The sequence below is a fragment of the Xiphophorus couchianus genome, chromosome 8 (assembly GCF_001444195.1).
Source record: "Xiphophorus couchianus chromosome 8, X_couchianus-1.0, whole genome shotgun sequence".
Taxonomy (NCBI): Eukaryota; Metazoa; Chordata; class Actinopteri; order Cyprinodontiformes; family Poeciliidae; genus Xiphophorus; species Xiphophorus couchianus.
The window spans coordinates 15807386-15830980 of record NC_040235.1 but is presented as its reverse complement, the minus strand read 5'-3'; the positions used below and the strand labels follow the sequence as shown (position 1 = coordinate 15830980).

The 23595-nt window shown below is 37.1% G+C and overlaps 1 protein-coding gene across 1 annotated transcript; it reads left to right on the top strand.

Annotated features, from left to right (window-relative positions):
• Nucleotides 1–151: 151 nt before the first annotated feature.
• tbx5a (T-box transcription factor 5a) lies at nucleotides 152–18421 on the top strand. Its single transcript, XM_028024676.1, has 8 exons — nucleotides 152–324; nucleotides 1962–2056; nucleotides 5669–5788; nucleotides 6581–6728; nucleotides 11366–11518; nucleotides 14915–15006; nucleotides 16238–16467; nucleotides 17147–18421. Exons 1-8 carry the CDS (start codon nucleotides 181–183, stop codon nucleotides 17737–17739), a joined length of 1575 nt encoding a protein of 524 aa, XP_027880477.1. The 5' UTR covers nucleotides 152–180; the 3' UTR covers nucleotides 17740–18421.
• Nucleotides 18422–23595: the final 5174 nt, after the last annotated feature.

Sequence of the window (23595 nt, the reverse complement as noted above, 5' to 3'; positions counted from 1 at the left end):
TTTTATCCTACTCGCTTGAAGTACAAAAGCAAAAAAATATTTAACAATAATTGTTTTGACATTCAGTTACGCGTCTATTTACATCTGTTAACTTCTGAGAAACACTCTGCGTCCTTCCGCTCTCACATGTCTCCCATCGGTCTTCCAGCTGGGTTTGTGTAGTTTTTCGGGGCTCCGGTCATGGCGGACCAGGAGGAGACGTTTGCCGTCCAGAACTCTCCGGGAGGCTCGGATTCAAGGGAATTACAGAACGATAATAAACCCGAGAAACAGAACGGGACTTCGGGGAAATCCGCATCATCGCAGACAACTTACATCCAGCAGGTCAGTGTACGTCTCTTTTTGTGTGATTTTTGTTGTTGCTTTTTTTTGTTTGTTTGCTTTTTTGGCCTCAGTCTTATTGCTTCAGACCCTTCACACTTGGGTTTTTAAAGATTGACACCTTATATTCGATTAATAAATACAGCGTTGATTGGCTGCTATCGAACTGTTACTCAAAGTGATCGAGGGATTTATCGTAATTTTTAAATCTTTTTTCAGCAATGCAATCAGGGGAACTTTTGATACGCTGGGTTTTGTTTTGTTTTTTCTTGTGAATTAAATTATTTTTTTTCAAACTGCATAAGTAAAAACACGAGTTTATAGCAGTGCTTTAACATCAAACCAATCACTGAAAAATATTCTGCTGTACTTTGTTGTTATGCGACATTTGAAACACAGATTAAGTTTATAAAAGCTACATTGTGAACGTCGTTCTTTTAGCAGTTCTTTCTCGGTGAAGGACAGCGTCTCATTGTTGAGGCTGATTTTTTTTTTTTTTTCTTTCAAAGTAAAGGGGCCGCAATCTGATCAGTTCTGTTTACACAATGATTCCGAATCAGTTCTGGAAAATCTAAGCAACTGTAAGAAGATTTTCCATCATTTGTTGCAGGATTACGATTTTTGCCGTTATAGGTGTTATAGGAGTGTTGGTGCCGTACTGTATGATAGATTCGCATTGATTTTACAGTAAAATTAAAATGCGGAACTTCCGGCCAATTGTTGCCATTTCTTTTTTTTTTTTTTGTTAACGATAAATTCTCAATACCATTTACCTGCTTTAATTTGTGACATAGTGACGATTATAGACATTAAGATGTAAAAACTGAAATCCTATTTTAAACCTGATATGTACAGATATTATGATTTTTTTAAAATGCAGAAATGATTTTACTTTCAATTAATTGGCATGCAAGATTGTCATATTTATGAATTATTATGTGCGTCTTTATAGCCCCTTTCAAAAATGTTTTAAAAGTTAAATGTAACTGTGTGGTTTTTTTAGGCCTATCAGTGGTTGGAAGGCTATTTGAGTGGATCAAATTTCACCGGAAATCTATTCGATAAAAATTACATTTTTACTAACAATAGGACTTTCGAAAAAGACGTATGAAGAATTATTTGGAGAGCATATCTGTCTCCCTGATGTATTTACTTTTCTCTTCTGCAGCAGACAAATTCTATTTTCAAAACAAACTGACATTGGATGTCACGTGTCCAAAGCCTGTCAATAAAACACTTTTCTTTTTTCCGTGTCAGTAGTCTCCTGTCAGACAAGGATTTCCAAAGTAAACCCTTTGCCAGCACATTAAGCTTTAAATGCGCATGGATGGTGCGCATAATGTGCCAGAAGTGATTCCTCCAACATGAGACGTTTTTTATGTAGCCTAAAACAAATTGTATTGTTAGACGTTTTCCGCTCACACGTTCTCCACCAAATTAAACCTGAACCAAAGTGCTGAAAGTCAGGCTTGGTTGATCCACGTCCACCTCTTCATGTTTACTTATTTGTTGTCAATATTCAACCATATTTTCACGATGTTTGGTCGTCTTGTGTCTCTTCAACAACGTTTTGCGCGGGAAGTGGGTGTTAACAATAGAAGACGCTTTAATGCACGATTGTTTTTTGTTTTTTTTTAAAGGGAATGGAAGGCATAAAGGTCTACCTGCACGAAAGGGAACTGTGGATCAAGTTTCACGAGGTGGGCACGGAGATGATCATAACCAAAGCTGGACGGTAAGATCAACTCTTTGAAATCTCTGGTTTGTTCTGCTTTTCTGTCATTTGATGTAGTTTTAAGGTGTTTAAATCGTATTTTCAGTCATGAGAAAAGATAAAAACAAAACAAAAACAGCACATCTGGCTGACGCGTCGCAAAAACCACTCTATAATCACACACTTTTACCTTGGGTGGCCTTTATTGTTTTGTGAAATGCAATACCACCAGACACCGATCCTTCAGAAACTGAACTCTGGTGCAAAATGTTTTCCTTTTTTTTTTTTGTCTTTTCCTTTTGAATAAAGATCTGTTTTAAGGAAGTTATTCTGTTCTTCCCGCTCTGCTGTAATTGCATGCAGACACTTTTCTGTGTCCCAGCTCTTGAGCTGCAGCATGACATGAAGGAGGGAGAGGGGGGAGACGTTGTGCATGAGTGTGTACCGCTGTCAAGCCCGGAGTGCATCCGAGTCAAAACAGCTCGCAAAGCGTGGTGTGAACATTCATATATGAATGCCGACCACTGGTGTCCCCCACCCCTTGCGGCATACGGCTCACACGTGTTCTGTAAATGATTAAAATAAATAATGCATTACACCACAGCCAAGGCGCATCACCGTTTTCCCATGAGAGCTGCAGAAAAAAAAAATCCCTCACACATCCCCGTCTGGCATTTGACGTTTGCTTTTGTTAAAAAGAAAGTCTAGATTCCTCCTTGTCCACAGCTTTGTTCTTGACTTGTTGTGCTATGAAAATAATTTTGTACTGTATTACATTCAAGCCTTTATAGTATTGCACTTTTAATCAAGTGTGTGAAAAATGATGTCTAATAAATAGATTTTAAATGTTACCAATGAAAATTATAATGTATATTCAACCATAACAGTTTGCTTCGTTGTCATTCCATATTTACATGAATGGTAAGCTGTTGTTTAAGAATGATTTAGCACTGTAAAACGAGCAAGCAAAAAAGTCAACGCTAGAATAAAATACAAAGCTAAACTATGCAGTAAAAAATGTTGCGCTAGGAAAATGAAGGATTAAAATCAAGGTGTAAATGTAGTGTTCAATCGTTTTTAAATCCAGGCTATTCAAGCTGCTTACCATATCATAACTTAAATAGATTAAAATGAAAACAGAGAGATTAAAATGTAACTTTTCATGTTAGTTTTTAGATGGTGAATCTTTACTCTTATGTCCAGCAGAAAAAAATGCTACTTCCATATTTGTTGTAAATAATATTTTAGCAAAGCTTAAAAACTACATATGATTTGTAGTTTTGTGTGCAAGACTTGAAGTTCACATGTGGCTTTGACTGGTTTACTTTAGTGCTAATGCTAAAGTCAAACTAGTAAACAAGCCCAGCTGTTTACTTTGAGGGATTTGTGGTGCATCTTAGTGATGGTTTTCAGGAGACAAAGTCTTTTTATGTCACCTCATAAAAAGAGACTTAAGAAGTTAAAATATAGCTTTAGCATGAGCAACAGTGCTAATGCTAATGTCAAACTTGCTGTAAGGCTCAGCTGTTCAATCCTGAGGAAGCCGTTCCATTATAGCTATTGGTTAACAGGGATAAAACTTTACAAAGCACATTAATAGAAGAGTTCTAGTTCGTTTAAATCCGATTTCAACTAGCATCCAACTTGCTGGTAAACTGAGCTATTTAACGCCAAGGTGCATGTTGAGAAAATGCTTACATGCCACCAGGGCTGGCCTAAGACTATACAGGGCCTTGAGCAGAATTTGATTTGTGGGCCCAATTCCTGTTCAGACCATCACCAACAAACAGTGTTTTAATACAGGCTTTGTAGGATCTGAGAGAGGGCAAAGTTTAACTGACTGAGCTTAAAAGCAGTCAGAGATTACCGTTTATTAGTTGCTTATTAATTCCTGATTTGTGAGCAAACTGAGCTCAAACACAAAGAAAAGATTAAACTTGTATCACTATACTGTGGCTTTGTCAAAACAACAATGAAGGTTATTTGTACTTTTACAAAGAAACTTGACAATTCTCTTAAATAGCTAATTTAAGCTTTCAAGCTATTTAAAGTCCTTTAATTGATCTAACTTGAAACCGTCAAATCAAATGTAATGCTATTCACATTCTTAATAAACAAATATTAAAATCTTAGATCTATGGTCTGGTTTAAAATTAAAGCATTTAGAGAGTCTCTTGATGGCTTTGCTAATACCTTGGGCTAGCTCTGCATGCCACCTTGAAAGACTTTAAATAAGATTAATATGTTAAAGTTTCACAGAGGTTTTACAACTCAATCAAAAACAAATAGTTCTGGGTATTTTTTAAACAGAGGCCAAACTGCATGACCTCATGAAATTAAGAAGGAGATTGTTTGGTATGACTCTCTAACCAGGACCCACCAGAGGTCTGTTGTGTTGAGGATCCTCTGCATCCATTACTTATTTTTTTTGGCACCTAATGACTGCGGCTGTGAAGCAGGTTTCCAATGTAAATTATGGAAAAACCATTCAAAAATCAAGAAATTTGAAATACTATCATATTTAAGAACAGCTGATTATGATGATTCACTTCAAGTTGAACCTTAGTGTTGTCTAAAGTTTAATATAAAATAGAGCATAGAGGTTTCAGTAATCTAGTTATTAGTTTGAGTAAAATTATCTTAAAAAGAAAATTGAATTGTTTAACCAGTTTGATTCAATACTAATAGGAATATTTAGCTGCGTTGTAAAATCTTTGCTATGAAAATCACATCCTACTGGACAAATGATCCAGTAAGGTAGTTTATGAATCTACAGATTTCAGTATAAACTAACAAATTTTCTGTAATTCATCACATCGTTCTTGCTATATTGTTCATTTATTGCGAGAAAAATGCATTTTTACCCTCATTAATGATAATCAATGAAAAACATTCCTCCTAACCTGCTTTATTTCATCATGGAGAACTGGCTATTCTTTTCTACTTAGCTAAATATATTTTTTATTTAAATACAAAGGACTAGAATTCGGTAAACATTCATTATAAACAGATTATATATTACAGAGCTAAAGAACAATGTAAAAAAAAAATCTTTAACTTTATGTTGACCTTCTGTATATTTTAATGTAATTTAGGTTTCTGTTAGAAAAAAACACACCTACATAATTTCAGAAACGCATAATTAATGTTTAAAACCTATCCAAATGTACTCAAGTACCAATTATATTGCTTTAACTCGAACGGTTTGTTTTTTCAGTCTAGAAAGGCAAATATATGGTTCATAGGATGTCCGCTCTTTCAGCATTGCAGCTCCCACGTAGCCTATCCCATAATTTACTAAAAAAAAGAACAAATAGATGCATGTACAGTGAAATGGTTTCTTTGAGACACAACGTCCAGATCCCTAAAAAAAAAAAACCCCACAACGTTCCTCTCCAAACTAAATAAAAGCATTCATATAATTCAGCTGCTTCCACGCGAGGTTGTGTGCGTCATAATTGTAAATGCGCTCATAAAAAAGGTTAACTGTTCAAAGTTGCACTGTAAACTTTTGCGGCTTAATTAATGCAAAGCTAGCTTAAAGAGATTTATTTTTCCGCCCTAACTATTTGTGCACATTTGAGACACAGTTTTACCCAGAGTCATAGAAAAGTCGACGTTTGTTCTTCGCAGGAGAATGTTCCCCAGCTTCAAGGTGAAGGTGACTGGATTAAACCCCAAAACGAAGTACATTCTTCTGATGGACGTGGTTCCTGCGGACGATCATCGATACAAATTTGCCGACAATAAATGGTGGGTAAAAAATAAAGAATTAAACTGGATGAAACTTTTAGGGGGAAAAAACAGTTTTCCTCCCATGTCCCATTATCTGGACTGGACTTCAGCAGGAAAGTTTTATGTTGTCCTGACGGACGAGAATCGGAAGCGAACGTATAATTTCCTGCAGAATTATGACCTGCCTGTTTTCTAATGGTTGCCAAGAATTACAGTCAACATGACTGACGTGTTTCAGTTGGAGCTGATTTTTTTTTTTTTTCTTTTTTTCCTTTGAGATATAGGCTCATGCTGATGACTTTTCCTACAGTTGCAGTGGCCCTTTGGAGAAGTTCTGTTTAGTTTTTACCCTATGTGATCTCCGACCTTAAAGGCAGGAGCGCCTTGTTTGGGTCAATGCCTTTAAAAAAAAAAAGAGGGGAGACTCGGAGAGGATAATCACATGCTAGTACTGCAGATAATGAGCCGAGCAAAAAACTGTGTGGAAATAATTGTTACACATGTCCATGTATTGCAGAATATCGGGGGTCGCTTTATTTATGTGAGTAGTATTTTTAAAAAAAAAAAAGGGCTAAATGCTGAGCCAAATTGCGCGCACAGCTGCGGAAATTGTTCAAAAATATTAAACGTGCCATTTTTAGGTCTTTATTTTAAAATCCTAAATTAAATTCATGAAAAGCTTTTAACTTCAGATGGCAGTCTGTAAAATATACAAATCGTGCATCACCTTTTACAGTCCATTAGCTGCCCATCTACTGCTTGCACGCTTGCTTAACCCGTTGCGCATGTGTTGCTGTCCCTGTGCGTCAGGTCTGTGACCGGGAAGGCAGAGCCCGCTATGCCCGGGAGGCTCTACGTCCATCCGGACTCCCCGGCCACCGGGGCGCACTGGATGAGGCAGCTGGTCTCCTTCCAGAAGCTGAAGCTGACCAACAACCACTTGGACCCGTTCGGACACGTAGGTGCCTGGGCCCATATCATTCTGCTAACGCTGTGTGCGGAGTCGCGCAGAGGCATGTGCGCTGCGTGGATGGGGCTTTTGCGTCGCGGTGTTGTTGCACTCATCCAAATGTATTGTCGTTTTGTCACCGGGAGGTTTTCACTGCTGCTGCTGAAAGAATATGGTGTTTGGAATCCCACAGAAATTTGATGATAAATTTATTATTATTATTACGTTTTGTATTTTCCATTGCAATTAAAAACATAATCTTTCATTTTATATATTCAACATATATGATAATGATGTTAGGTTGATTATTGGTTAATTATTTTCAAAAATAGATCGACCAAGGAAGACTAAATTTGTTATTAGACCACACCGATGCAAATTTTACTTGATCCTTTTTTATTTTTACACCAAAAAAAAACTTTTATAAATCATCTATATTTTCAGAAGAGTATCTTTCTTGATGTAATTACACGATTATATTTTTCTGCCATTTTATAATTCTCGCATTCTCTTGCCTTTTCTGGAACTTTATGGATCTTTTATGTTTCAAAGAAAAATACATATAAATGCACTTTAATAATTCATTTCACTTTTAGTAAAAGGCATCTCATTTTCTTATTTTTATCTAGATAAAACCAAAGGTTATTGTTATTATTTGTAACTACCAAACAAGTAAAATATTTGAAAGGTTTATGTATATTTATAATTTTATTTTTTAAGTAAATTTGAACTAAAATACTAAGTTTTCATTTTATAGTTACATTAGTCTTCAAAAAAAAATATATTTTAAGCCAGGCCCTTTGGATCACAGTTTACACAGGTTCTCCAGAATAATTCATCTAGTTTTCAACATAAAGTTGCTCTACATGCCAATTTAATCGTAAAAACAATCGTAAAAATAATGTATAAAAAATATTTTTTGCCCTTTTCAAGTTCGTTCAAAGACTTCTTACATTTAGAAATTTAAAAGTATATTTTTGCACTTTCTGAGCAAGAAAAAAAAAACAATACCTGAACCAGAATTTTTCTACATGGTACTCATTTTCTAAACTTTAATTCCTCTTTATGGCTTGCATCTGGCTCTGAGATTTATTCATTCCTACCCTTACAATAAAAGGAAAAATAGCATCTTTTACTTTATGAACAAAGTGTGCAGCTGGCAGCAGGTTTTCATGAAATGTTGAGTTGTTTGGTAGACTGAGGTCTAAATTGTTGGTGGTCACTCAATTACGGACATTTTTGTCAGGAACAGGCTCTGCTAAGAACGGCTGTAAAAAGATGCATCGCTGCTATTAAAAAGAACAGAAGACTAAATAAGCTTATTAAAATTCTCAAGCAGTTCCAATCATAAGAGAGAGGCTCTGCAATGCATCTGCTGTTCCTCTAAATGTTCCGTTAGCAGATGCAAATAATGACTGAAACATAACAACACGTTCTAGTGCTATAAAAGAATTTGACCGCACAGACGGCACTGTTTTCCAACATTCAAACCTGTTTTTAAGTCGAAACTGTTTTTAGTCCTTCAGTTACCAAAACAAATCATATTTCCACAAGCCGGAGTCTGTCCACGTGGTTTCTATAGAGGTTGTTGCCCTGCCAAAACCCAGCTGGAGAACATAGACTGGAGCTCATTGAGTTGTGTCGTACATTTTTGGGGGTTAAAGTGTGTTTTTTGATTGGTCACAGTGGTTCCTGACTCGCCCGCTTTCTCAGCACCATGGGATCCATCATTGAAATGCTGGTGGCTTGCCAGAAAACGCACACTCTGTCAGATTGTTGGTCCAGCTGGAGGGAATAGCGTAGAGATGTTTTATAGTTACTTACAGGGACACATGAAGCCAAAATATATTCCTGATGTATAGATCAGGACAGACCTGTTCAGACTTATAGCTGAGGGTTTTTTTCCCCTCTCTTTCTGGAACTGTTTCTTAAATTAGATAACTATCAGTGGACTGATCAGAGCTGAGCTCATTGGTTGAAAAACAAAGAAGGCCCGAGTCTGATGATGCTAAATGGTCTGAATGTAGTTATTGTTGTTGCTCTCAACATCACGTTTTTGAAGAAAAATTAACTGACCCGCATCAAGTTTAAGTCTTTGTTTCCAGAAAACTTTAAATGTTTAGCGTGATGGAATTTTTAAAAAAAATAAGAGTATATTAATTTTTCTAGATCGTTTTTAATATTGAAGGTTGAAAAACAAAAGTTTCATAATCTCATCATATTATTTCTATTATGTTTTCAGTTATGAAAATGCATGCATGCATTTTTTTTTGCAAAATTATATTCTTAATAATATTAAAGCTATGCAAAGAAGTGCACAAATGTTACTTAAAATGTTTTGTTGCATTTCTAACTGTTCATTTCTGTGAGATTTTTCACAGCTACGAATGTCCTATAAAAGATGTTACGGAGATCTGCATAAAGTTATTACATACAGGGTTTGCAATGTCAAAATGCTGCTTCATTACATAATGAAACTGTTCTTTTGCATAATGCCTAAAGGCATTTTATTAGAAATGCTTTTCCTTGCTCTGTTACCTGCGTTTTACTGATGGAACCAGTGTTCTTCAGGAGTAATCATAGTTTGAAGTAGCACTTTCCCTGCAGGATTAGAGTTTTTAAACCACTGCTCTTCAGTTTCACTGCACACATGTAATTTTCCTATGTTGCTATTTCAGTGTTTGAATTCCTAAATATCATTTTTTTTGTCTCAAGTTTCATACCATGCTGGACTCGTTTCCCCTTTGATCTCCCTCTCGGCTCCCAGAATACCTCTCGGTGTTATTAATCTCTCCTGCGCTCGCCTCACTGCCTTCCCACACATGTTTAGGCCGGCCGGGCGGAGTGTGAGGACCGCACTGTTTACGTTTGAATGGCAGTGTGTGATGAGCAATAGATGCTGGTGCACGAAGTCCACTGATCCCAGGGCTTGGGTGGGGATGGGAGTGGGGGTTGGAGGACTCTCTGATGTCGAGGTACTTGAAAGCGAAGGGCAGACGCACGAGACCTAAAGTGATCCCTCACTATCATTAAATAGTATCATCCAGAGGCTGAGGGGGGGGGTGAAGATACAGGAACCGGTGCAGTGAGTGAAGGCCACAGAGACGAGGCGTGAGCTGGGGTCACAGTGGGTGGTCCACAAATACACCACAGCTCTTTAGGGAATGGAGATGCGACTTGTAATATCTTCGCAGGAATGATTTTTTTTTTTTTTTTACCATTGACTGAATAGATTAGAGAAGAAATAAGTATTAATTTCATAAAATGTTTCCCGGAATTTTTTATTTATTTTTTTTAATATGGGCTCAGAAGGTCTTGTGCAGCTTTTGTCGCTGTAAAGATGATTTATTTACTCCTTCAGCTGAAAGCAAGCAGGACCAAAGCAATTACCCTCACAAGTTCTTGCTAGGTGTCACTTGAAGGAGTTTGACCATTTCCTGCTAAATAGCATGTTTCACCCTGAAACGAGATCAGATTGGACTCTGCAATGGACAACTATCAACAGTGAAAGCCCCTTTGAGCTGACTCATGTCTGACTCAGAGGGGATTTTCTTTGTGGAATGCTGCAGGATACCTCCACTGTTAGTGGAGGCCAGGATAGGCCCTCGTCTCCTCTCATGCTGGCTGTGAAAGGCAGGTACAAAAACAATCCTTAAGATAAGAAATAGGACGACATGCCTGCAGGTCACAGGAAGGTGGGGAGCGTTGTAGATACAGAAAGAGTGGGGAAAGGAGGAGGATGCCCTAGTTTTGGTTTTTAAATCTTCAGATTATGAAGTATTAGCTTTTCTCCTAGACTCATAGCCATGACTCACTGATCAGTTAAAGAAGTCTGGCTTGGGATCCACTGAATGGTGGTGTGTTGAAGGAAAAGTTCAATGCTCAAGTTCAAATGAGCTCCATCCTAATTGACTCGTTTCAGGGCACTAACTGGGTTAGAACAAGAGAGAAGATGCTGTTATAGCATCCTGGAGGATAATCTATCTAGACCAATAAAGACACATTGTTATTACTACTATTATTAAAGTGACTCATTAATCCGTACTATATTTTAAATTCTGTGTGAATAAAATTAATTAGTTACGTCCTTATTGAAAGAAGATAACGTTTTGTGTGTATTAAATCCTATCAATTCAATTCAGTTTGTCCACAAAAGCCTTTTATATTTAAATTTATTATTTGTTTTAGTTCTTTTTATTTATTTTATTCATTTTTAATCAATTTTATACCAAAAAAAAAAGAAAAGATTTTTATTCTGTGAATTTGTGGTCCAGAAAGGCATTCGTTTATTGCAACATGTTACGTTTTTAAATTACAGACAAGAAAAAAAAAAGTGCAGTTCGTAAGGCTTACATAGGCAATAAGTTAGCTATTACACCTTCAAATTAAGAAAAATCAAGACAATTTGAGCCAAGATTGTCTGACGAACGGGATTTTAGTATCGATTGTCCTACATCTATTTTTAATTTCACTAAAGTTTTAACTAAGCCATCACTTAAATCCGTTTTTTTTTTGTTTGTTTGTTATTTTGTTGCAAAAGTCCGAGGCCAGGTTACCAAGAGTTGTCTACTGCTTAGTAATATTAATGTTCTGCAGCCAGACGTTGTCACGCAAAAATGTAAAACACAACCCTCTCTTTATTCCAGATCATTCTCAACTCGATGCACAAGTACCAGCCGAGGATTCACATTGTGAAAGCGGATGAAAATAACGGCTTTGGCTCCAAAAACACGGCCTTCTGCACTCACGTTTTCCCGGAGACAGCATTCATTGCGGTCACGTCTTACCAGAACCACAAGGTAGAGGTGCTGCTTTTGAATATTTTCGTGTCGTCTTTATTTGCAGTTTCTCATGTGGTAAGCAGCTCTTTTTAGTTGCTTCATGTTTTTACGTGTTTCAAACGGCAGAGTTGTTGTTGTTGTTGTTGTTATTATTATTATTATTATTATTATTATTATTATAATTAAAATAAACCCCAGATTTGAGTGCAAAGTTGTGTGCAGGATTCACATCAGCGTGAGATTATAAAAAACGTGTGTTTTCAAACAGTAAAGGTTTTAGGGTAAACTCTTAGCAGCAGTGTGTGCGCACAGACTGAAAGAGAGAAAATGACAGTTTCACCGCCAGCTGAAAAGTTGTGGATATCACAACGAGTCACTGGCAGACGACGAAAAAACTTCAGAAAGCCGATCGGAGGAGAAATGACCTAAAGCAGCTTTTAGAAAAGTTGCAGCTCTTTGTGGAGAAAGAGGAGCTGCAGAAGATCCGAAGAAATCTCAAACAGATTTCCCTGCATACAACCTTTTATTATTATTATTATTATTATTATTATTATTATTATTGCTCTCAATAGGCTGTGTGAAGTTTGTCATTATTTTCAATGTATTCTAGCGGGTTATTATAGCATATATGTAAAATTTATTTTATATTGGTTTAATATGCGCCACTCTAAATTACATTCATTTCAATTCAGTTTGGCATTTTGTCTGATTCCATTTTATTTCAATACTTTGGGTATGTTATTTATTTTTTTACTTTTCAGTTTATTTGACATTTGAAGCCCAAAACATTATTTTATGGTTTTAGATTATAAGTTTCTCTTCCACATTAGCGACGAAAAGATAGCACGTATAGAAGATAAATGAGCAATTCCGTCTAGAAAAACTCACTTCAAAATAAAAGAAAATAAGCAAAATTGTGAAGCATTATTAATTGTCCGACAAAATAAAAAATAAAAAAAGCATTGTAAGGTCTTTTAGGCTTTATATCTCGCTTGTATTTTATTTCTAAAATTACAACTTCAAAAACATTTAACTTTTTAGTTTTCTTGGTTGTTTTCCTGAACTTCCGTTGTTTAATTCGTAAATTGACTTCTAGTTGTGCACTTATTTCAGTGTTTATAAACTAAAGAAAAACTGGAACAATCTATTGTTTTCCTTATATTAACTGCTTGGACAATTATGGCTAAATGGTGACACATTAGGCATAAATAAATACATTTCTCGAGACTTTTCCGACCAGAATCTAAAGCTGAGCATCTACTTTGTTCAGATTTTCTGGGGGGGGGAGTCTTGGCGGTGTAAATATCTGTAAACAACGTCTGGTAAGCATCATTTTAGCCATGAGGGCCTATATATGTTTCTTGTTTGGGAAATAATGGCGAAAGGGAGAGAACAAGCATAGCGTCCCTGCAGCCAATCAGAAGCCTCTGCGCCTCTGGGAACAGGAAGCCCAAAATGACCAGCTCTCTGTAGAAACCATTCATTATTTTTAAGCACGTTATTGGGGAGAGCTGGGATCGTAACCCCAGGGCTAATTATTGAGGCTCTTTCCAGACCTGCAGAGAGAGAGAAAAAAAACAAGCATTTCTGATTTCCGAGCGTTTTACCACAACGGTCTAATCAAACATTTAAACATCTGCAGGAGCATTAAGCGCTGCAGGCGCGTCTCCAATTCACCTGTTGGACTTTTAGTTAATAAAACAGTGTCCAATTTCCAGACTTTTCTGCAATTAAAACATTTTTCCAAACTGTGTTTTCTTAGGTAATGTTTTTTTTTGTTCATGCATATTAGAATTTATTGCAGCTGTTGCAGACATTTTAATATTATTTTTGGCTATAATAGCATCTGAAATAAAGCAACGATTGTTTTAATAAACAAAGCTTAGACATGTAGCCTATAAAACTGCATTTTTTTTAACTTGACCATGTATGATTATCTTGAGTTTAATTTTATTTTGTACTAGTCCTCTGCATAGGTTAAAATTTATGGAAAATATTGAACATTTTTCTAGTTAAATAATATTGTAGCGGTGAGTTTATCTGCATTAATCAAGAGGAAAGCAAAGGAAATTGCAAACATTTTACTTTTTAGTTTGAAAATCATGAAAGAATACATAAATCATCTGCCTGTCTGCCTGCATTAATTAACAACCAGCTAGTAAAGTGTCACATGACGGATTTTACAAGGTTCAGAGTAGGTGTTGGCCAACATGCATACAAACCTCCAGTCCTGTCAGAAAGCTGGAAATACACCAGAACCGCCAACTCATTACCTGCAAGAAACCATGACAGGGATATCCCTGCATTCTGCTATAAGCCTGCAGAGCTTTGATTTATATTTTTAAAATAAGTTTGCATCTTTTTTGGTTATCGAGCAAGACACTCCTGCCAGAACTTAAGGCATTTTAAATATTTGGATTTCTAAAGCGTTTTCAAAACAATGTTCAGCATTATGGAATGAGCCATGCAATAAAAATATGACCTGCTGAGATACAGTTATATTGAACTAAAGGCTTATAGGACCTCCAGACCATCTTTCTAGAACTGCCGTTTTTCTCTCTTTGATTGGTTCTGAAAAGTTAGGAACATCCACCAAGAATTTAAATCTCTTAAACCTTTTCAGAATTTTTTTTACATTACAACAACAAATTTGTAAAAGAAGAAATTATAACTATTTTTTAATTATGATTACACCCAAAAAAAAAAGGACAATCCAACCCAGAAGTCACCTGGTTATTGAACAGAGTTGTGCTGAACATAATTTAAACCCCAGTACAAAAAACACCAGACAGACCACAACTGCAAAACTTTACCAAGGCATGGCTGTCCATCAGGCAAGCTGGGCAAAAAGAGCGCCAAAGAAACAAAAACTCTGCAGAGATCAAAAGTTCTGACGGGAAAATCTGTCAGCGGCCCAACAACTAGATGTACACTTCATAAATCTGGCCTTTAAGAGTAGCATTATGAAAACAATTTTTTGGGAGAAATTCAGAAGAACTTCTATTCAAAGTTTCCCACAAGCCACACAGGGGACAAGAAATGTAGCAAGAAGGTGATCAGGTCCGACGAGATGAACTTGGTTTTGCCTTTTCCCAGGAGGAAAACTGCACATCACTCTGAACACTATCCTAAAAGGTGAACGCTTCCCCTCAGCTTATAAATTATTAGTGGGTTGTTAATTACCAAAAACATACATGACAGTTTCTGGTTGTAACAAGACAATAGGTGAAGAATTGAAAGGAGTAAAGCCAAATTGCAAATTTACAACTCAAGTTGAAGTCTGGAATCTACTGCAAAGTTGCATTTCTAAAATCACGTCAATTTGTTATAAATTCGGCTTTGACTTCTATTATGAGACCTGAGACTCTTATTTTATTTTATTTTTATTAATGCAAAGTCTGTTTGCGGTTTCAGATCACACAACTAAAGATTGAGAACAACCCGTTTGCGAAAGGCTTTCGTGGAAGCGATGACATGGAATTACACCGGATGTCCAGAATGCAAAGGTAGCTGCAGCCGGGATGCTATTTTGTTCAATTTAAAAAGAAGTTCCCTTGAAAATCCTTGACCTTTAATATTTGGAAATTCTTACACATGCAGAATGATGTCAAATGAGCAGATAAATGTCACTTTAGTTCAGCCGGAATCAGAATGTCACTTAACAAGCCCCTCTTTAATCCTTCAGTCACCGACTTCCAAGCCAGTAATGAGTGTAACTTTCAGTGAGTGTTATTTTCAGTGATGTAAGTGTAGTTCTTGATCATTAGCCAGCTTTCATGGTGAAGACTTTTATGACTGATCTGGCAGAACCTCTGAAACAAGACTGTAACATCCCTCTTCCACAGAGATGTTTTTTTTTTGTTCTTTTAACTGAACTGCTTTTGTGTCTGCTGTGTGTGTGGGTGTGTGTGTGTTTGTGTGTTGTACTGGTGAATATCGCTCGGTCAGGCAGCGAAGGCGGTACGCAGCCACTTTGCTCTCTATTATTCAGTCCAGATGAGCGATGGAGCTGGAGTCCGTGCTGTGTGAAGAAACACTTTTTCAAAGGGGAAAATCTGGTTTTGAAAAACCCCCATCATCCTGGTTTTGGGCAGAAACTGAAGGGTTTTCCAAGTGGAGAAGTCCCAAATCAGACAAAACTTGGAAAGTTGTCTTTTTCCAGAAGGTGTTGTAATCCTACATCCGTCGCTGTGAATGCTTTATTGAGTTATGGCACACAGAGATAGATTTTAGCTCATTATCAGCAAGAAAAAAAAAAGGGAGAATAAAAACAAACAAAAAAATCGCTGTATTTTCATGTGAAAATATGCACGTTAAGTTACTTTGAGTAGGTGTGCAATAACTGCAAATCCAAAAAGTGATAAGAATGTAAGCCACTATCAGTCTTACATGAATTTGCTCAGCCTTTGTCTGCAGTAAGCATTGCACGTCTGCTTCTGGTTACTCTAAAGAGAGAGCTTATTGGAAAACCAGGTCACTTTTTCAACTGACGCTACACCAAAAATCAAAGAACCAAAAAGCAGCACAATGATGCAACAATGAATTCTGTGAATTATTCTGATGAAAATCATGTATTAGTAGAAGGGGTCCCCCCCCCACAGAAGCATCTCTGTGTTTCTAGAGTGTCCTTTTCAAACTAATCATCCAGTGGATTGAACCTTTCAGTTGCAGTCTTTTACTGAGCCTGTTTGGCAACATACAGATAATTACTAATAAATTTTCTGTGCGCACACACAGCACCAAAGAGTACCCCGTTGTGCCTCGCAGCACGGTGAGACAGAGGGTCGGCTCCAGCCACAGTCCGTTCAGCGGGGATGTCCAGGGCATGGCCACACCCAGCAACCTGAGCTCCCAGTACTCCCAGTGTGAAAACGGGGTCACAAGCACCTCCCAGGACTTGCTGCCTCAGTCTGGCTCCTACCCACTTCCACATGAGCACGGACAAGATTACTGCATCAAGAGAAAAGGTATGAGACTGTGAGGTGATATGAGCCATGCAGGGATTACATTAAAAGATTCAGGGGTTTTATCTATTGTGCTACACCATGATACATGAAGGATATATTTAATTGTGACAGTTCCAGGTATCTTTAAAAGCCCTGACAATTAAACGGCCTATGTTACGTCAATTCAAAAGTATTCAAAACCTCCTAAAAGCCTGCGTACTCCATGAACATTTTGCATATTGTCACAAACTTCAAGGTGTCATTTCTAACATTTGATTTTCTAAAAAAAAAAAGTGCTCTGTCTGAAAACCAAACCACAAAGTAATCATTCTCCCACTATACTAAGGACATATAAGAAATACACTGACATCCATCAAAGTGCAAAGGGTTAAAAAAAAAAAAGCATTTGTAATGGCTGAGTATGCCACAGTGAGAGCCATAATCCATAAATGGAGAAGACATGGAACAGTGGTGAGCCTTCCCAGTAGTGATCAGCCTACCTTACTCAAAGATCATGCATAGGACTCATCCAGGAGTTCACAGAAAGAAAGAAAAAAAAACCCATTAAAAGCCTTAAGTGTCTTGCTTAAGCCTCAGTTAAGGTCAGTGTTTATTATTCAACATTAAGGAAGATATTTTGTTTCTGTGGAAGGCCCTTCTTGAATAACAAAGTTGTTTGCTTCTTTAATTTTACCAACAGCGGATGATGACTGTCATTCAGGCGAACACGGCTATAAGAAGCCATACCTGGAAAGTTCTTCCAGCGAGGAGGACCACTACTATCGTCCCGTTGGCTACCACCAGAGCCTCACTCTCGCCAGCGGGGCCTACCGCAGCGAGTCCAGCCAGCGGCAGGCCTGTATGTATGCCAGCTCCACACAAGGTGCAGAACCTGTTCCCAGTTTGGAGGACATCAGCTGCAACACGTGGGCCAGCGTCTCTCCTTACGGCAGTTGTTCTGTCACCACCATGCAGCCAATGGAGAGGCTCCCCTATCAGCATTTTTCCGCTCACTTCACCTCAGGGTCTCTGGTGTCCAGACTGGGAGGGGTGGGTGGACACTCCTCTCCACAGCTGGGTGAGGGCCACCATGCAGCGATGTACCAGAGCTCCATGGCCCACCAGACTCTGGGCCGCCAGTGCAGTCCTGGAGCTGGGATCCAGTCACCGACAGCTGGGTTACAGGGAAACGAATACCTCTATGCACACGGCATACCACGCACTCTATCGCCACACCAGTATCACTCTGTACATAGTGTAAGCATCATGCCAGAGTGGAGTGAGAACAGCTAAGAATCGAACAATTGCATACATTAAAGAGAAAACGAAAGAAAATGGACCAAATAAAGCAACATTGGGTCAGTTATATTTATATTTCCAAGGACTTGTTGCAGTTAATCTTAAAAGGAACAATATTTCTTCATTGAGGAAAGTTGATATTCGTTGGGTGATTTACCAGGAGATAAGTGGGTATCTTATCAAGTAGGACGTTTTAGCAGAATCTGCACTTATAAAGAAGCAACACGAACACAAACAAACATTGGGCTGGACCAGAACACTTGTGAAGCCTGCTCAAGTGCAGAGAAAGCTGACACTGAACAGAGCAGAAATGCTTCAGATGTTTGGCCAGGAGGCTCCAGGTTAAAGGTGTTTTTCTGCAGCGTTTTGTTTCGAATGATAGCAGAAAGCTGTTGTATGTCCTGAATGTTTGTCCTTTTCACATTTTCCCGACCAGACAGTTTCTATGACATTTTTTGTAGCAAATTTACGTTGTAAAAAAAGAAAAACTAAAGACGGCGCTTAATGTCAGTTTCGTTGTGGCTCTTTGGTCAATGTGTTTTTTCTTTAAATCAGAAAGTTGATTTTATTTGCTTATAGGTAGATTCATTTATTTACATTCAAGTCAAATACCTCATATCAATTTTATTAGGTTTATGAGACAATACCTTGTAAACATATACATACCTCTTAAATATTTTCACAATTCACTTCAGTGTATTTATTGGGATTTTATGAAATAGCCCAACAAAAAGTAGTGCATAATTGTGAAAGTGTCATAAAAATGATGCATGGTTTTCAAAATCCTTTACATGTATAAATCTGACACGTGTGGAGTATGTAATCACTAGGAGCAATTTTTTTGCACACTCAGACTGAATCTCATTGAGTAAACAGCTTAATCACAATTAAACTAGATCTTCAAGGAGAAGGGATCACTTTTTTTTAATTAAAAAAAGAAAAGCCAAATGTAGTGTCATTATTTGATTTTACATGTTTTGAAAAAAACATGGAATACTTAAAGTGTTCAGATTTCCGTAGAAGTGTGATCTTTAATTTCAGGATCAACAATGGGATACGTTGTTGGATTTTTGTTGGTTAACGATGTCCAGGCTAACAGTTCCCCCCCATGAGATGATGTTCTGGGTGATCAGTTTTCCACCTCACCTACAGTTTTCTCGTAAGACATGCAGATATCCCCTATATGTCTTGTGTGAACAGGAACATGCCAAAATGACTTCTTGTGGGGGTTTTTTTCACCAATGACTTCCTTGCAACTCTTCCATAAGGGCCATATTTGAATCCACGTGTCAGATTCTCAAAGCTGAACTGTGGGCCTCTTTAGCTATCCTTGAGTTAGTTAAAGGGATAGATAGATAGATAGATAGATAGATAGATAGATAGATAGATAGATAGATAGATAGATAGATAGATAGATAGATAGATAGATAGATAGATAGATAGATAGATAGATAGATAGATAGATAGATAGATAGATAGATAGATAGATAGATAGCATTTATTGTCATTGAACAGAATTCAACGAAATTTCCATTGCAGCTCCCGTGCAAAAGGTCAAATATATACAGTATAAATAAGCAAACACACAATAATAATAATAACAATATATACAACTAAATTAACTAAAGGCACTCAACCACACCAAAGAAGTAGCAGCAGGTCCAATTATGGCAAAGTACAGATGATGTGACAGTGCAAAGTGCAGAACAATATGGCTGTGTGGGGGTGGGGGATATGTATGTGTGACTGCGAGGTTATGATATGTGTGGGAGGGGGGGGCGGCAGGGAGTAATGGCTCTGACGGCTGTGGGGAAGAAACTGTTTCTCAGTCTATTTGTTGTAGTCCGTATATTCCTGAACCGCTTGCCTGATGGCAGCGGCACAAACAGTCTGTGGCCTGGGTGGCTGGAATCCATCGCTATGGATCCAGCTCTCTTCTTGACCCGGTCTGTGTAAATGGAGTCCAGGTCTGGGAGGGGGCATCCCACAATGCCTTGTGCTGTTCTCACCACCCGTGTCAGTTGTTTCCTCTCCAATGCTGTGCAGCTACCATACCACACAGTCATGTTGAGGCAGAGGATGCTCTCGATCATCGCCCTGTAAAAGTTCACGAGCAGCCGTGAGGAAAGTCCAGCCCGTCTTAGTTTCCTGAGGAAGAAGAGCCTTTGTTGTGCTTTCTTCACCAGGTGGTGAAGAAAGCCTTTAGCTATCCTGTATCCCTTGATTAATTCTCTCCCTGTCCAGCCTGTTGATTTAGTTGGTCAGACATGCTTTGTGAGCTTGCAGTTGTGCCATAGTCTTGATGATGAATTGAACAACGTTCCAGAAGTTTTTTAATTCTTGGGACATTGTTTATCACAACCCTGCTTGAAACACAGGCATGTTAAGGGTTTTCTTCCATTTGTCCATGTAATTTATACAAGTTGAATTTTTTAAATGATGCCATGTATCTTTTCCTGTTCACTCCACAATTATGCACAACTTTATTTTTATTCAAATCCAGAAAATCCCAATGAAATATCCAGTATCTGTTTCTGCAATGAAGAAAAGTTTACCACACCTATTGCTGCTGAGTGCATTCAAGATTTGATAGGCATTTCAATATCATGCTGACTCTCTCCCAAACATATTCTAGGAAAAGCTATATCATGGCACCTATGTTTTGTGCATGAAATTAGATTAAATTAGGATTTCTTTTTAGTTTATTTTTGCTCCAGTAATTATCCCAATATTCAGCCATCTTCTATTTCTAGGGTTCATTCGTTCAATCTTAGGACTGCCATTGCAGCGTTAGTGGAGTATGATTTTTATATGATTGTGTCAAACTGTCCTTTGCAGTAAATATGTAAAAGATATGCATTCTATGCATACTATACCAGCCTTTCACCAGAACCCCACAATATAACTTTTGAACTAGCCCTTTAAAAACTTTTAAATAGTACATTTTTATTAAATAAATGAAGGGTTTAGACTTATCACATTTTGAAACACCAGATTTGTTTCTGAATGATGGTTTGTATGACAACAAATTGCCGCTCTTAATAATAAATATCTATGAGTCAGGTTGATAAGATGGTCCTCATGTTGAGATATAATGATGCACACAATGAAGCTGTCACTGTACGAAGAAGGCATAAACTTGATACGCAACATTTTGCATCGGTGAGGAGTTTAAAGATTAAATCAGAAAAAGCAAAAAGATCTCAGAAAATATTTGAAAGTACCCTTCTACAATAATAAATTTTTTCAGGACGGAAAAGAACAAGACTTTCACTAGATAACAGGAAAGCTGAATGGATTAAAACAAATGGGATCATTTTGGGTTTAAATTTTCTTAGGAGTATGCAAGGAAACTGCTGTCTTTGTAATGCTAATTGTGCTAAACACCTTGATTCCTGGCATAAGAAGCAAAACATTAATTCCATCATTTTCATTGACAGCGACTGCTCACTTGTAAATGTAGCATGAAGTCAGTTTTGCCCATAAAGAAAAGAATAGTAGCCCCTAAAGATGCTAGCTTTGGAAAATCCAGGAATCGCACACTGACTCCATGATAACACCTACAAAGATAATTTAAATATTGCGCATCTTAAAGAAATGCAACTCTTCGTAACCTGCTCCCATTGCATTCATATTGCAAAAGGAAGACTGGAAAACACTATAAAAAATACCACTTTAGTTGACTGGGTGTTTAGTTAACTAATTTTATGAAGAATAAAAAAAACGTTTTTAGAATCCCATTTGGATTCAAATTAAATTTTATGAGGATAAATCCTATCGAATTTAAAAAATAACCTTAATATTATAAGTTCTTCTTCAAAGACAGTTTAGTTCCTTAGAGCTTTCCATTAGAAATTTGCTTTGACTTCAGGACATAATACTGTTGAAATATTTTAAATCAAATGCCAGTAGCTGCGCATGCATTTAGATTAGCATTTTTTTTTTTTTTTGTATGTGATGACCAACAACAACATAGTGTGGATAACATTAAGATTTCTGATTCTCTGACTGGACATTGTATGTTTATACAAACCCATGTTGTACTAGATAATTGTGTTTTCCGAAATATTTCACATCCAACATCAGGAAATTCCCTTCAGACAGTTAAAGATGAAAAATAGAAGTTGAACCTGAACTTGACATGGGGCAAAAATCTGTTTCATATTTGTAATGAGTAAGTTCGAGTTTTTTTGTTTGTTTGTTTGTTTGTTTTTATAACATTTGGGGGAAGGCTAAATCTCAAGTGCTTGTAGTTAATAGCATTTTTTGTCAATAGTATTTATTTTTGTAACTCTGCAAATCTGCCTTCTTTGCCAGGTTTAAAGATGGTTGGCCCAGTTTATTTTTTTATAGTCCACTTTTTATGATTGTACAGGATTTTCTAATCATACTTATATAGAACATAGGACATTACTATACAGCTGTCAAGAAGTACCCAAGACTGAACAAATGAGGACATACCTAACTTTGTAAATAAGCATGTAAATAGCAAAATACCTGCATTAAATGTAAAAATTTAAAGCATTTCGGAGGAGTTTTTTTTTTTTTTACTCTATTGCTTTCTGTAGTTGTTTTATTGAAAGGGGAAACCTATTGAGTGATACACAGCATTTTATTGAAGAATTAAGAAATTGTTTACTTGTTTTATACTACAAATTAAATATTTCCAGCAAATTTGGATAATAAGCTAGATATGTTTAGCCTGTTGAATGTGTAATATGTAAATTTGAGGTCAGCAGCTATACACAGGCATTAAGTCACCTGGTATATTTTATACTGAGTATTTGTTTGGGGATGTCCATTGAGTTGTTTTCCAGAATCTATCTTTATATTACTGTAAGGAAATGTGGTTATGGTGGTCCCATAAACGATAAGAACAAGAGGTAACAGAGAATTATTCTGATTTGATCAGCTGTGATAGTAGCTCTTATAAATCAATTGCCGCAAAATTAATCAGAACAACAGATGAGAGTCAATGGGGAAAAAAAAGAGTTAAAAAAAAATAACTAGCCACATGAGCCCAAAATGTAACTTTTTGGATTATATTCAAAATGCTATGTGAACACCACACTCCAGCCCAAACACATCACCCCAACTATGAAACATGGTGCTGGCTGTTTGGGGATGCTTGCCTTCAGTATTGACAGGAAAGCTGGTTAGAGTTGATGGAAGGATAAATAGAGCTAAATGGAGGGCAATCATGTAAGATGACCTTTTAGGGCCTAACAAAAGAGCTGCAACTGAATATTTAATGTGTGACAAACATGCACGTACTTTAAGAATTGTAAGTATGCATGGAAACCAGACAGTATCTGTCATGATGCAAGGGTCACTGGAGTCAAACAGTGTCTCCAGCTCACAACCCTTAACCAGCTCAAATGCTGTAGAAATCTATCCTCAACACCAGCTGATCATTAAAATTCTCAAACCTCTTGTGATGTCATTGTCCCAAACAAAGCAAAATTAACTTTTTTTTCCTCCCTTAACATGCTTTTAAAAAAATAAAATTTTTATTTTGCCAGATTCTGTAGAGAAAATCCATTCTTCATAATCTTACTGTGTGAAACTTGTTAATGGAAAAAACAAATACATCATGATATAGTGTATTTATATGGAGGACCAAAACGCCATATAAATTGGTCCTCCATATATTTAAACATCTCACTGGAATAGTACAGACATGTTAAGAATACAGAAGGCTTTAGACATGAAGAATTGAACAAAAGGTCACACATGAAGTTAAAATGTTTACATGAACCTTGAAAATAGCTCAATTTTGTGCCATCCCTCCATGTTATCCTCCCCATTCCTTTGTTTTTGCACTTCTATTTCTCTGTCTCTGCCTCTTCA